The sequence below is a fragment of the Xyrauchen texanus genome, chromosome 12 (genome assembly GCF_025860055.1).
Source record: "Xyrauchen texanus isolate HMW12.3.18 chromosome 12, RBS_HiC_50CHRs, whole genome shotgun sequence".
NCBI classification, from domain to species: Eukaryota; Metazoa; Chordata; class Actinopteri; order Cypriniformes; family Catostomidae; genus Xyrauchen; species Xyrauchen texanus.
Genome location: NC_068287.1, coordinates 1,312,336 through 1,328,108, shown reverse-complemented (window position 1 = coordinate 1,328,108; position 15,773 = coordinate 1,312,336). Strand labels below are relative to the sequence as shown.

Below are 15,773 nucleotides of genomic sequence, written 5' to 3'. Positions count from 1 at the left end.
TACCCACAGGGAACCAGCACGTGTGGAGCACCTACCCCAGTATAGGGCTTAGTTAACATGTGTACTGAGCTGGCAGCAAGTTTATCTGCATACTTGTCTTCACAGGGCTAGGAGGAAGTCATCCAGGGAACACTACTGGGAGTCAACAGTGCAAGTCTTAAGCTCAGTGGAGGTGAAAGGCGCTATGCGCAAGCAATACACCTGGCCAACTTACATGTTCATTCCTGCCAAGACATGGGATGAATCATGCTCAACACGGAGATTCTAGAATCTCGCAAAGGTGTGTGGTGTTGCCCAGCCTGCTGCTCTGCAAATGTCTGTTAGAGAGGTGCCACTGGTCTGGGCCCAGGAGGCCACCACACTCCTGTGCTAGCCCTCGTAGCCCTGCGGGAGGCAGCATGTGCTGGGCGTGATATACCATAGCTATGGCGTAAATGATCCAGTGGGTGATCCTCTGCTTGGAGACAGCGTTTCCATTCCGCTATCCACCAAAGCAGATAAAGAGCTGCTCAGAGACTCTGAAGCTCTGCGTGCAGTCCAAAATAGATGTGTAAAGCGTGCACCGGACACAGCAACATCAAGGCTGGGTCTGCCTCCTCCTGGGGCAGGGTTTGCAGGTTCACCACCTGATCCCTGAATGGGGTTGTGGGAACCTTGGGCATAGAGCCCAGTCGGGGTCTCAGGATCACGTAAGAGTAGCCCGGACTGAACTCCAGGCACGTTTCGCTGACAGAGAACACTTGCAGTTCACCTACCCTCTTGATGGAAGTGAGCGCCGTAAGGAGGGCAGTCTTTAAAGAGAGTGCTTTAAGCTCAGCTGACTTTAAGGGCTCAAAGGGGGCTCCCCGTAGGCCTTGAAGGACTACAGAGAGGTCCCATGAGGAAACGAGGTGCGGTCTGGAGGGATTCAACCTCTTGGCGCCTCTCAGGAACCTGATGATCAGGTTGTGCTTCCCTAAGGACTTACCGTCCACTGTGTCATGGTGTGCTGCTATAGTGGCTACATACACCTTCAAGGTGGAGGGGGACAGCTGTCCCTCCAACCTCTCCTGCAGGAAGAAAAGGACTGATTTGACTGCATATCTCTGGGGGTCATCATGTCAGGAAGAACACCACTTAGGGAAGAGACGCCACTTCAAGGCATAGAGGCGCCTAGTACAGGGGGCCCTAGCCTTAGTGATTGTGTCTACTGAGGCTATCTAGGTCTTCTGCGTCCTGTCCAGGGGCCAGACATGGAGATTCCAGAGGTCTAGTTGCGAGTGCCTGATTGTGCCCCGTCCCTGAGGAAGCGTGTCTATACCAAGGGGTACCAAATCAAACAGTGATAGGATTCTGTGAAAGAGAACAGGTCTACCTGTGTCTGCCATAATCGACTCCAAATCATGAGTCTCCACTCTCTTCTGTGGGTAACTTATCATGGCAGCATGTCCGCTGCTGTGTTGAGGTCGCCCGGGATGTGAGTGGCTCGCAGCAAATTGAGGTGCTGCTGACTCCAGAGGAGGAGACGGTGGGCGAGTTATGACATACAACAGGAGCGTAAGCTTTCTTGATGGTTGATATATGTCACCGTTGCAGTGTTTTCTGGCCAAACAAACACATGCTTGCCCTGGATCAACGGCCGGAACCTCCGCAGGGTGAGCAGTATTGTCAACAACTCGAGGCAGTTGATGTGCCCAACGTGGCCGCGAACACATCCAGGAGCCGGCGGCTGCGTGCCTGTTGCAAAAAGCACCCCAGCCCGTTTTGGAGGCGTCCGTTGAACCACGATGCACCTGGAGACCTACTCTAGGGGGAAACCTGCCCGTAGAAATGTGAGGTTGGTCCAAGGGCTGAAGAGGCGGCGACAGACTGGCGTGATAGGCATGCAATGTGTCCCCGTGGCGCCAAGCCCATCTCAGGACTCGAGTCTGGAACCAGTGCTGAAGTAGTCTCATATGCATCAACCAGAGCGATGTGGCCACCGCTGAGGATGCCATATGCCCCAGGAGCCTCTGAAACAGTTTCAGTGGAACTGCTGTTTTCTATCTGAATGCCTTCAAACAGGTCAGCACCGACTGTGCGCGAACGTTCATGAGGCGTGTCGTCATTGAGACTGAGTCCAACTCCAAGCTGGGAAAAGAGATGCTCTGAACTGGGAGGGGCTTGCTCTTTTCCTTGTTGACCCGAAGCCCTAGCTGGCTGAGGTGCATGAGCACCAGGTCCCTGTGTGCACAGAACACATCCCAAGAGTGATCTTCGATTAGCCAGTCATCGAGATAGTTGAGGATGCGAATGCCCACTCCCCATAACAGGGCAAGAGCTGCTTCTGCGGCCTTCGTGAATATGTGAATATGTGAGGGAGCAGGGACAGGCAGAAAGGGAGGGCCTTATACTTGTACTGGAGTGGTGGTGGCGTAGTGGGCTAAAGCACATAACTGGTAAGCAGAAGGGGCTTGAGCACATAACTAGTAATCAGACTGGCACATAACTGGTAATCCAGACAGCCACCACCATTGTGTCCTTATGCAAGGCACTTAACTCCAGGTTGCTCCGGAGGAGTTTTCCCTGTAATACGTGCACTGTTAGTTGCTTTGGATATAAGCATCTGCCAAATGCATCAAATGTAAAATGGTATGCCCAACACTCAAGCGCAAGCAGCAGGAAGGGTCTGCATCGAGCTGGAATCAAGACATAGAAGTACACGTCTTTCAGGTCTACTACCGCAAACCAATCTTGATATCGGATGCTCGCTAGAACAGGAGACTGTGTAGAGCCCGGTTCAGTACTCGCAAGTTCAAGATCGGCCACAATCCACGGCCTTTCTTCGGAACAGTGAAGTAGGGGCAGGCTCTATCGCACCCTTCTATAGGAGGGTAGTGATTTCTGCATGCAAGGTAGCGGCGTTCTCGCCCTTTACCGAAGTGAAGTTTACCAATGCCACTGAACCCGGGCAGGCGCTGAATCGCGTAGCCGAGTCAGACGATCCGGGCCAGCCATCGCGAGGTGTTGGAGAGTGCAAGCCACGCGTCCAAGCTCTGGGCGAGGGGGAAATAGGGGACAATCTCGTCAGATGTACCGGCAGGTGGGGCCTCGCAGCGGGGTGGAGCCAGAGGAGCCACTTTGAAGGGGCTTGAGCCCTGTGGCTGTGCTGAGTCGTGGGGCATCAAAGAACTTACCGAAGAGAGGGGGAGAAGCCGCTGTAATGCGCCGACACAATCCAGCAGAGGTCAATGTAATATGAAATAGCAATTCTCAATGAAATAGTGACCGCCCTGGCTCCGAAGAGAAAATCAGAATGAATGGTTCACACGCCAACTCCTTTATACCTGTATGTGCGGGGGAGTGGCATGCAAATACCACTCGCTAATTCCCATTGGCCTTTTATCAAAGACCAGAAGGTGTCTCTGGCTCCCAAGAGTGACCCCTAGTGTCACTTCATCGACACAACGTCGAGTGAGTGACAGATAGGGAACACTGAATTAATATTTCTGGAAATGATCTGAATCTTTTTACATTTTTATAACAGTTCTGATAAACATTTTGGGGCAAGATATAAATGCATTTGATGGTTAAAAAAGCAAATCAGAAAACACTTTTTGTGTGGGAATGGGAAATGTTTATTTTAACAGTGTTGCAGATGACCTTACTATCGACAGTGATACTCATGACGTTAAATTAAAAAGACTATGACAACATCTTACCCTATTTACATATTAATATAATGACTTTTAAAAAAAAGTCAAAAGCGGCAATTATTGAGGTCCAAAGAAATGCAAAAACAGATGACCAAATTTGACAAAAGATTTTGGATGGGTCATAAAATAAGACAAAAATATTAAGACAATAATGTATAATGAAACTATTTACCTATGGTTACTTTCATCAGACTTAAATGGTTAGCTCACCCAAAAATGAAAATTCAAGTCATAATTTACTCACCTTCATATTGTTTCAAACAAATATGAATTTCCTACAAATAGAAGAGGATATTTTCAAGAATCTTTTTCTATATATTTAAAGTTAATGGTGACCATAACAAGCTCTGTTTTGTAGTGAACTAATCAGTTCATTCCTTTCCTATTGCCGATTCAAAGATGTCAAAAAAGACAAAACATTGTGAATTATGTCTAATCCAAGTTGTCCTCTTGCGCAAACAAGTGGATTAAATTGTGCAACAAGTTGCTCCAAGGTAGCACTGTCTAATGTGTAGTGATTTTGTGGTACAGATACTCTCTCTGGCCAGTCAACCATTGGTGCCCCCTCCGGTCCAGCAACACTGTACAATCTTCTCTGTGGTCTCTAAGACACAGCCCTTAGTGCAGCTGCCCTTGGGTTGATTCGAACTAAACTCTTTCGCACTCTGTGTCTCTGCACCCGAATTCCATTAGCCCGTAGCTGTGCCCTGATGGCCTCGGTTCCAAGCTGGTCATTCCCAGCCACAATGTCTGTGATCATTTCATCAAGGGCAGCATCGGTTATGTCAGAATGTGACACAGAGCGATTCAAATTGAACTTCCTGGAACACACAAATATGCAAACATAAACATTGTTGATTATCAAGATAATGTTAAACAGTGGCTCGAGATTCACAATTAATGTTCTTTTCATGCATGTGATGTCATAGAAAGGACATTAAAAAAAATGAGCCTACATCTTAATGCAACATACTTCATGCGTCACTTGACCATAGCCAGAGACACTTTCAAAGTCCCTGCTATCGAAGGAGAATTAAAACCACATGACTTGAGAAAAGAAAGTTGCTTTCGAGTGATGCTGTAATGGGGTGCACCTCTACCTCCACTACAGGTAAGTGGAGCCTAATAACCGGAACTGGCTGTAACAATAATAACAATAAATTATTGTAATCCTATCATTTGTTGTAAGTCACAAAGTGTAGTTTATGTAGAAACAATATTAAGGGAAAAACATTTTTAATGCCGTTTAATGTGGTGGGACAGAATGTAGTCAAAATGGCTAATGTAATATCTAGCTCTATCTACTATCTTGATCAGTGATCTTCACTACAAGTTAGTTATAATTAATATAGGCTATTTAATACCCAGTAAAAGCTAGTTTGCTAGAAAAAGAGATTAATACTACATCACTATTGTAGCATTCCTGAGACAATGTTGAGGCTTTTTGCAACAAGGGTTGCTTTTTAAATGCTGGTGTTGCCACACCATACGCCAGTTTATTCTCAAAGAACCACACTTGAACCAGCAGGGAACTCCTCTGCCTGTCCCCTGTTTATGATGTCTTCATTTAATGTATATTTGAAGAGATTGTCTAATTCTGTAAAATAATGTCTACAAGACATGCATACTATTAAAGAAAATCTGTTGTGTTATTACCTTATCCTGTTTTGTAAATCAATGGCCCATCAAGTCTCATGTTACAAAATGCAAATGTTTTTAATGTGCCACTTACCTTGTTGTCCGTGCTGCCTGCACGTGTTAACATCTGCTAATAAATGCTTAAGGTAATACATCATTAGTGTTTCATGCAATGAATTTATCTTTATTTACAACTAACAGAGGTTTTATTTTATGGCCAACATTCCCTTCTGCAACCAGACATGTTTAGTCTGAAAAAGCAATCCTTACCTCACTAAAGTTGATTGAAGCACATTGGGTCCAGCATCCTCTGTTAGTTGTCGAGTACAGTCATTCAATGTCTGCTTGTAACGCAAAATAATTGTTTTATGTGTTTGTTTGAACTGAATTACCAAAATGATCAGCGATGAACTTGTTTGGTCTGACTCAGTTCATTGTTGATTGGGTGAGAACAGTTCAAACTTACTGGCTGTGGAAATCAGCGGGCGGGACTCATTATACTATAAGGAAAACACAGCAAATAATGTGCGTATTTTTTAATTGTGAGCCTTTTGGCTTGCCATATGCAAGCACAGAAATGAGAGTAAAAAATTTAGATTTTTGCCAAGGTTGATGTAAAACTGGATTTGAGACTGTATCTCTGCAATCGAAGTGAAACTTGGTATGCTTCATCAGGACCATGATCTGAGGGTACATGCAAAGTTTAGAGACAGCACCACCTATGGGTCAATCAATGTAAAGAAAATTATATTTTTGCCTGTAACCTTTGAACCGTATGACCTAAAATCATGAGGTTGGTGTCTTTGGACTCCCTGAAGATTTCTCTCAGCCATACTGTCCTTCCTCAATATCTAATTTTATTTTAAAAGTGATATATCTTTTAAAAGCATTGTCAGACTTGAAATGCATCATCTACATCATGTCCGAAGGATCCCTGAGCAGTTTAGAGACAGCACCACCTAACCTGATGTCTCTTTGCCACTCATTGGTATGTCAGCTGAGCAGTGTGTTAATGCACTTGACTGTAGTTCAAAAGGCCGTGGGTTTCAATCCCTACCTGAGCAAGTCATTTCTGTTGTACTAGAGCTTTTTGTTGTTCACGACGGCTATTTTGGGTGTCAGCCATTTGTAATTACACCGATCAGCCACAACATTAAAACCACCTGCCTAATATTGTGTCCACCAAAATAGCGCTAACCTATATCTCAGAATAGCATTCTGAGTTGCTATTCTTCTCACCAAAATTGTACAGTGCAGTTATCTGAGTTACCATAGACTTTGACAGTTTGAAGCTGTCTGGTCATTATCTGTTGGTCTCTCTCATTCTGTCCACAGAACTGACACTCACTAGATTATTTATTTTTTGAGACTGTTGTGTGTGAAAATCCCAGGAGATCAGCATTTACAGAAGTACTCAAACAAGCACATCTGGCACCGTCAATCATGCCACGCTCCAAATCACTAAAATCTAAATTTTCCCCATTCTGATGGTTGATATGAACATTAACTGAAGCTCCTGGTCCATATCTGTGTGATTTTATGTACTGCACTGCTGCCACACGATTAGTTGATTAGATAATCACATGGATGATTGTTGGTGCCAGATGGTTTGAGTATTTCTGTAACAGCTGATCTCCTGGGATTTTCACACACAACAGTCTCAAGAATTTAATCCAAATGGTGCCAAAAACAAAAAATATCCAGTAAGGGGCAGTTCTGCAGATGTTGGTGAGAAAAAAAACTTTACTAACGTTATAAGTTGACCTCAGGGAAGTTAATACAATTATATATATATATATATATATATATATATATATATATATATATATATATATATATATATATATATATAAAAAGAGTATGTCATGACTGCTTTAAAGGCGTATAATTCTACAAAAAAATAAAATTAAAATTACATTTTCTCTTATTTTTCTGATTTGATATATAGCCTACCTCAGGGTGTATATAAGATAGCTCCAAAAACAGCTTTTATTTAGTTCCCAATCATGTCACCTGTAACTGAGTACAATTTTGTGATGATATGACAATGCAATCAAAAGTTATAGCATTTCAAAAATAATTTATCATAGTGTCCAAAAAACATCTCTAAGTGTCCAAAAGCCTCTCCAAAAAAGTATTAAAATAGAATTATGCAAATACACTCATTTGGAACTTTATTAGGAGCTCTATGGTCCTAAAGAAGTGTCCAATGTGGTCTTCTGCTGTTGTAGCCCATCTGCTTCAAGGTTCGGTGTGTTGTGCATTCTGCATGAATAAGTTGGTGTACAGGCGTTACATATAAAATGCTCAGTCAGTGTACAATAAATACTGATGTGAAATATTGAAGTATGTTTCCCTCTCTGCAAGAAAACTCTCGAAGTCAAGGAGTTCCAGATGTCAAAAGTTAGGCTTTATTGAGCAAAACAACAAAACTGAGATCCAGCTGTTCATCTGACTATCCAGTCCCAAAGTCTAATTTTTATAATTTTCTGTTATCACCTTTGAGCCAGTAAATATACATTTCTGATATGTTAGCTAATGGGCATGCTTCCCCGCCTTTCTCTGTTTGCCACCATTATTTAATAGACCTTCTGACTTCTTTCTAATGGTGGAAACCTGGCAACCAGCCTATTTAAAAAAAATAACGTTTTAATCCCATTTATTAGTAGAGTGTGCATTCTTTGTAAACAGAATAGAGTAGTTTAAACATAATTAGTAACTTGACTAATAGCTGTAACATCCAGTGCTGGAGGAATGCTTTCTCCACTTTGTGCCATTCTATGTATAACATTGCTGAGTGTACGTTTTAGGTAAGCTAAGACAGCATATGTGTGTTTCTCATCGCAATAGTCACGTAGGCCTTACAGCCTTGAATACATGTTCCTGGTTTACATAATGCCCAGGCTACTTCTATACAATTATCTTTTCCATGTTTAATAAAAATATACTATATTACTTAATGCATGCTCTCTATCCAAAGCATGCAGGCATGAGTAACAAGATCTCATTAAGTTCCATTCTGTGTCATTTGAGCCATCACTGAGTTTGTGTCATGTACTTGGCACCATGTCCTAGTGGCCATATGTAATGAGAGTGAAAAATCCTCTCTGCCTATATTTGGATGACTTCCACCTCTGATGGTAGCAGTGTTGGGTAAGTTACTCTAAAATTAATAACAATGAATTACTAATTACATTTAATGTGTAATTATATTTTTGTACTAATTACTCTGTCTGAAAAGTAATTGCATTACTTATTACTAATTTCTTTCTTAAAACACTTATCAACCTCGACCAGATAAAATATAATACAAGGATAGACATGAAATTCTTCTTTTAATTCTTTCAAATAAATCATATAAAATAAAATAAATTATTCACGAACTGGTCAAAGAATTTAAGGGGGCTGCATTAAATTAGAAAACATAATTTTTTGTCTCCCCAATTTGCCCAATTCCCATTGCACTTTAAGTCCTCATGGTGACATAGTGACTCGCCTCAATCCGGATGGTGGAGAATGAATCTCAGTATCCACCACATCTGAGACCATCAACCTGCGCATCTTATCATGTGGCTTGTTGAGCGTTACCGCAGAGACATACCATCAACTGCAGCAAACACACACAACTCACCATGCACCCCACCGAGCGTGAACCATATTATAGTGACCAAGAGGAGGTTGCCCCATTTGACTCTACCCTCCCTAGCAACTGGGCCAATTTGGTTGCTTAGGAGACCTGGCTGGAGTCACTCAGCATTATTTGAGATTTGAACTTGCTAACTCCAGGGTGGTAGTCAGTGTCTTTACTCGCTGAACTCCCCAGGCCCCCCCTAGAAAACATAAATTTTAACATTAGACGTTAAGTTCCATTTTAAATTCACTATTGTTTTATATAGAATTGTTCTTTAGTCTGTAACACTCCCCTAAATATATAAGGGGTATAACACACAAAAAAAAAGGGAACGGTGTTGCTCTAATGCGATTGTGTAAATTTCTTCCTCAACACTAACACGGATATATGAACAATAAACCCAAGTGTATTTACATTAAAGGAAAAGAAATTATACAAAACATATAATGGCATGACAATGACTGAGACAGTGATATATATATATATATGAATGTGGGAATGTCCGGTATGGAGGTGACCACAGTCTGAAAATCCAGCGTGTTACAAACAAACAAAGTAAGATCGGTCTCACCGGAGATATGTACAGTCCGTGAGCAGGATCAATGTGATGAGGGTAACTGTTATAAGTCCCACGAGATGAGAATCCTAGCGATCATTATCGTAAATTGTCCAAGGAACGGCATATACATGCTCCAAAAAACAGCCAGCAAAAAGATAATCCAAATGCTTTGGTGTAGGTTTGAGAGATTGTAACAGCTCTCCCGAGTACCAGAATATTTTTTTTTATTTTTATTTTTTTATTGACAAATAATTCAAATGACAGAATTCAGCATACACCAAGAATGCTTCACATGACAAATATCACATGTTCTGAAACAATTTAAACAAAACAAAAAGGAACAACAACAAGAGAGAAAAAAAAAAAACTAAAAAAAAAATAAATATTTCTTCCTTTTTCCTTTTGACAAGTTCAATGTTCATAGAATTTGGTAAACATATTGGGGGCATTAATTACAATTTAAAGAATTCCTCCATAAAGTTTAACAACATTTCATTCTTTTTATTTTTAATTCATTTTAATGACTTCCTCAATGATTCAGTCTCTATTAAGAATAGGCTACATTTAGGTATGCATTTTGCTAATTTTTGTTTATGGATATAATATTTACCATGCAAAATGCAGAAATTCACCACATATTCATACAATTTGCTTCTGTGTGTGTAAGAACATATAACATCTTTTAGAGATTAATGACCACAGGCTTTGAAGTCCATCCTGGATTAACTGCAGAAGTTCACATAGATGCAATTGTCCTTGTTAATTGGCTGATGAAGGCTTTTGTTGGCAATTGATAGTCTATGCATTCCAATTCAAGATCGTAGTCCATCAATAGACCGAGGTGATGCAGGCAGAGATCAAGGATGTGAAACGCAATTCAACCTGGACAGGCATTTCGGTGAGGTTCAGTGTGGTCCATCCAAAATCCAAGGTTCAGACAATGGCATATGAAGTATCCCATGTCTTATGGTTGGAGTTGGCATCAGTTCATCCTTTGAAGTCCATCATAATAGACTGAAGTGATGTTTGGCTGGCACCGGCTGCATTTAGTCATCATCATTCAGCGACATGAAGCAGTGGAGTCCAACACAAAGCAGGGTTGGTGCTGGATCGAGCCGGTTCTGGTGACCTCAGTATAGGAGTCCCGAGGTTGAGACAGGGAAACAAATAAAATAATATAAGCATAGATGCCATTCAATTTATTGCAGAGTTATAGATCATGATCAATGTTTCTGGTTCCGGCAGACTAAACTAAAGCAGCCTAATTGCAGGTTGGAGGATAAATTAGGTGTATGCCTGACTAAATAGATGAGTCTTTAGTCTAGACTTAAACTGAGTGAGTGAAGAGTAATCCCTTTTTAATTACAGTAACGAATTCAATCTAATTACAATTGGTTTAGCATCCCATGATGCTGGAAATCATACTACATCATTTTCAATTTAGTCATGTAACAAGTATGTCAAAGACATGCACTTAACTATAACTCACTATATTTTTGTCTTTGAGTAAAACAAATATACTGGTTGAATTAATGTGTCATATTTCCTTCAAAAATAGTCTTTGTGTTCTGCATAAGAAAGAAAAAGAAAGTTTGCATAAGGATCATAAAATCAAAATTCTTGGGTGAACTATCCCATTAAGCTGTACTAACTGTATATTTAAAGTAACTATATTGTGGCAGACATAGCCTTCCCTATCGAAGGAGGTAGCGGGAACCGGGTGGACACCGCGTAGTTACAAACAGTCCACTCAGACACAACATACAAAGTGCTATCTAGCACACACGTGCCAGCAGACACACACACACACACCGCCATGTGATGCTCACAATTTTGACCTTCCCGCTCCAACGTAGAATGCACACCATCTCTCTCTTTCTTGAACTGGCATCTCTGGCTCCTCTTTATCCCTCTATCGGCTGATTAGGGTAATTAGGTAATTCATATATTTTATTATAAAATTATAAAAAAATATAATTTTATATCTTATTGTCTGTTGTACATACTACACCCATGCTGACCCTAAACTTTGTGCAAATGTGAATCTTGTGCGTTTTGCAGAACAACATATATACAGTATAAGCAACAAATCTTTCATTTTAATGTAAGTATATTTAGTAAGACACCTAGTCTGACCTATTGCAACTAACAAAGCAAACATTTACACTAAACACCTTTTCAATAACAAAATAATCTTTTTAAAAACTGTATTAGATGAGATGGATTAATCAAAATATATTTTGAAAAGGTTATGCAACAGTTATGGCCAATTGTCTGATAAAATTTAAGTCAAACTCACCTAAATTTGCAGCATTTCTTTGAGATATTATGTCATTCATCCAAGTGGCTTCACCCATTTGAAAATGGCAGAGAATCATTGCCATTTAAACCTCTTTGAATTTCTCATTCAGATATGAATGAGAATACTGGAAGTGTAAAGACAAAATTCGAGCTTTTAAAAGGAGAATGCAAGAGTATACTCTGGGCATAACAGCATAGCTCCTACTTTATTTACCCATTCTCTAGAACTTTAAAACAATTGTTGTGGATGCATTACACAAACCTGCACCTCCAACCAGTACTATACAGCCCTTTATACGAAACCCTGACCGTCTCTTTTGGACCTTACAAAAGGAGTAGGGGGATTTTTCTTGGAGGACACCAAGACAACATGGCAAGAACTCACTGGAGCGCTTCTTTAGACAACACCATAATAACTGGAATTTGATGAACTATTCTGAATTCAATATAAAATAAATTTTATATTCTCATCCTTTTTGCAAACACTCTAAAAAGTCTACAGTTTAAACAAACATAATTTAGAAAACATAGGCCTTGTCCAACTTAACTTTTTGAATATTTTCCTCTGAAACCTTGCTTTTCCAGATAAAAATCCATGCTGACTTAGAATCAGAATCAGCTTTATTGCCAGGTATGCTTACACATACAAGGAATTTGTCTCGGTGATGTTACAAAATAAAACAATTTTACATCTAGGATTAATTTACTGCTGAGTAGCATACACTGTACTACAGGCACAGATGGGCTGGGACATGAAAAGTGATAAGTAGCCTACACTGCTCACTATCATTTCATACACAGTCATTTGTACAACAGTGTACACAGCATAGAATTTCACATCATGACAGGAGACAACACAGACATGAGACCTAGTTTCAGAAGACCCGTCATATTTAAGAGCGAACAGGATTTTGTCACGTGTTAGAAACGGAAACTGTACTGATCGTAAACCTATATTAATATTCAGCCAAATATTAGTATTCAGTTTACATACATACAAATTTGAAGAAAATTACAATACTGTGTTTTATGTTTATGTATGTGTGATAGCTCTTCGGCTAGCCATAATGTAGAGAAATTATGTGAGGATACAATTTGTAAGACCAACAAACGGCTAAAAGAGCATCACCTTGTGGCATTACACCACTACTACAATACATAAACTGCTGTTAGAATAGGAAGATTAGTATGGAATTGTTTTCATTTTTTTATTAATTACACTGTACTATTACTTTATTTCTGCAGGTAGCCTAATTTCAGATTTGGTTAAAGGCAACAAAATGGACCAGATATAATTTCTATATACACATTCCTGGTCTTATTATGCATTTCATTTATACATTACAATTAATCTGGCTCCCATCCAATCAATTTCCCATGGAGAAAATAAACATAACGTATGTAAAATGGCATGCAAAGTCCTTTTCATATTGACCTTAAGGGGGATTTCACACTGGCACACTGTAAATACTGCTCGCAACCATCTTTCACCTCAAAAAAGACAATTTGCAAGCATTAGATATTGTCGCCTTCTCTTGGACATGCATATCTGCTGAATTATGGCACACGATGCATAGAGGTGCAAGTGTCATTCAATCTGATGTGCATAATGACACCAAACTAGGGCTTTCAAATGATTATTTTTTTTAAATCATGATTAATCTTTTTTTTTTTTTGCAATATCTTTTTAAAAATTAGTGAACAAAATATGCTTCATCCAGATGTATTTTTCAGTCATCCACACAAAACCTACAACGCCAATAGAGTTGAACAACAGAAAATGAACACAGCACAACTTAATTCAAATTATGTACAAAATATGACAGGATTTATTTGCTTTTTTATGGAATTTTGACAGATGTAAATGGCAGTCGGCACTCATTAACAATTGACAACTGGTGGGATTAAATATGTAGATTACCAGCAGGGTTCCAGCAATGTCTCCAACTTCTGCATTGACTAGTGCACTATGAAACAGAGACATTGTGACAGAACATTGGAGACTGCAGCAGGTTTTCCATTAGCCGGTAATCAGTACCACCATACTATACGCAGTCTGCGTAGGGCACCAACTCCCTAGGGGGGCACCAAAAGCTCAACCGGCTGCCCTAATTCACATGTTATATGTTATTCAAGGGCCAAGGAGCAGTCGCAGAACACAGACAATCGCCTCGCGCTGCACTTTCACTTTGCGCTTGCGCCTCGCAGTGCAAGGCAGGTGTTCAAATTGCAGCTGTCTTGCCACTGCAATGACGTTAAAATGTTTGGATTTATTCAAAGAGTCATATTACGAGATAACGGTGTTAAACAATTTGTAGCGTTAAACGAATTTTGCATTAACAAAATCAGACCAATGCAGCAGTGGGGTGTCGGAACAATCGCACTCAGATTCACAGCAAATGTGTTCAGTATGAAAACCACCTAAGTCAGGCTGTTAATCTGCCGAAAGAGAAACTCAATCAAGACCTTCAACAAAACACTGATCAGTTCTTATTCTAATATTTAAAATCATGTTTCTATATTTTAGTATCAAGTTTTTGTTTCTAATCTACACACAAAGCCATAAGAACTAAAATAACAACAACAAGAGCAAGAACAACTAAAATAGAAGTGCTGAAGAGTATGGTGTTGCACTGGTAAAGAGTGAGCAGATACAATACAAATTCAATGTTTCCTCTTTCATCAGGGGCGCATAAAAGAGTTTAACCAGGGCAAAAAGCGAGACACTTTCTGGAAGACATAACCATTCTTGCAGTCCATTCCTGAAGGCCGGCTCACTATCCCAGTGAGGAAGAACACGTCTTTGTACAGGGTGAGCAAAGGGCTGCCGGCTCCAAACACACAGTCTGCTTTAGCTCGTGGCATAGTACAGGCCATTTTGTTGGTGACCTAGAGACAAAATGAAAATACGTCAGCAATATACAATATAGATACTTCAGATACAATGAATAAAGTAGCATTTATGAATAGAAAATAGTTTAAAGGATGGTGGTATAGCAATAAAAACAGCGAAACAGGGCTCGTCCGTTCACTGACACACAGGAAGAAAGATCAATTCATGTCGTTGTGTAGACACAATGGTGAGCGTCGATGACTGTTTGTCAGAGCACCACAGGGAACAGACAAAAATGATCCACACACTGTGGCAGTGCAGACGACGACGAATCATAAGACAATCGAAATCCAATCAGATGTGTACAAAGAACACAGAGAGATATCAATACCGTGAAGAAAAAGATTCTGACGAGATAGCACTGTGCTCAGCCATTTATGCACACGTGGAGGCGGGCATAATAAGCTAACTGCCAATAAAATTGCTGTGATTTGAAAGAATTTCAAAGATCGGTTATCCTGTGGAGCTCCCATAGCGTCATTACTGACAAAACGGTACTAAAATGTATGCAAACATAATTTCTAATTCGCTATATCTGCTTTGTAGAAATCGGAAAATATTTTATCACTTGGGAACAGGCTGCTAAGTGCTGTAAATGTTTTTATTCCCAAATCTGGAAAGGGCTGGAAAATTATTTAAAAATTCAGTAATATTTCCAGGTTTTCCATGACTGTGAGAACCCTGTAACGTCATTAAACATTTAAAGGTATAGTTTAACCAAATATGTCAATTCTGTCATTATTTATTCAAACTAATGCATTCCAAACACGGATATTCTTTTTTCTGCAGAATGCAAAAGTGGGGATTATAAAAGACTTCCTGTTTACTGATTTCAATACAATTCACTCATGAATGAACAAAAGAGAGCCATTACAGAAATCATAATTTTAACTGAAAAAATAACTTCATTTCAAGTTGTTTTTCATCAAAACCATATGCCGTTTGAGTCACGCGGACTACTTTTATGACACATTGAGTAATCTATTAGTCTTTAAGGTGAGTCCCAATCAACTGCTCCTGTTTTGAAATCCATGAACAGGACATCCATTAAAATTCCTCCTTTTGAGTAGAAGAAAG

The 15,773-nt window shown here is 40.0% G+C and overlaps 1 protein-coding gene across 1 annotated transcript in view; it reads right to left on the bottom strand.

Moving 5' to 3' along the window:
• Positions 1-7,709: 7,709 nt before the first annotated feature.
• The window catches only part of proza (protein Z, vitamin K-dependent plasma glycoprotein a), a 41,233-nt gene continuing 33,169 nt past the window's right edge, over positions 7,710-15,773 (bottom strand). The window contains exon 10 of the mRNA XM_052140037.1: positions 7,710-14,692. Coding sequence (XP_051995997.1) covers positions 14,486-14,692 — 207 coding nt within the window. The 3' untranslated portion in view covers positions 7,710-14,485. The remainder of the gene's footprint in view (positions 14,693-15,773) is intronic.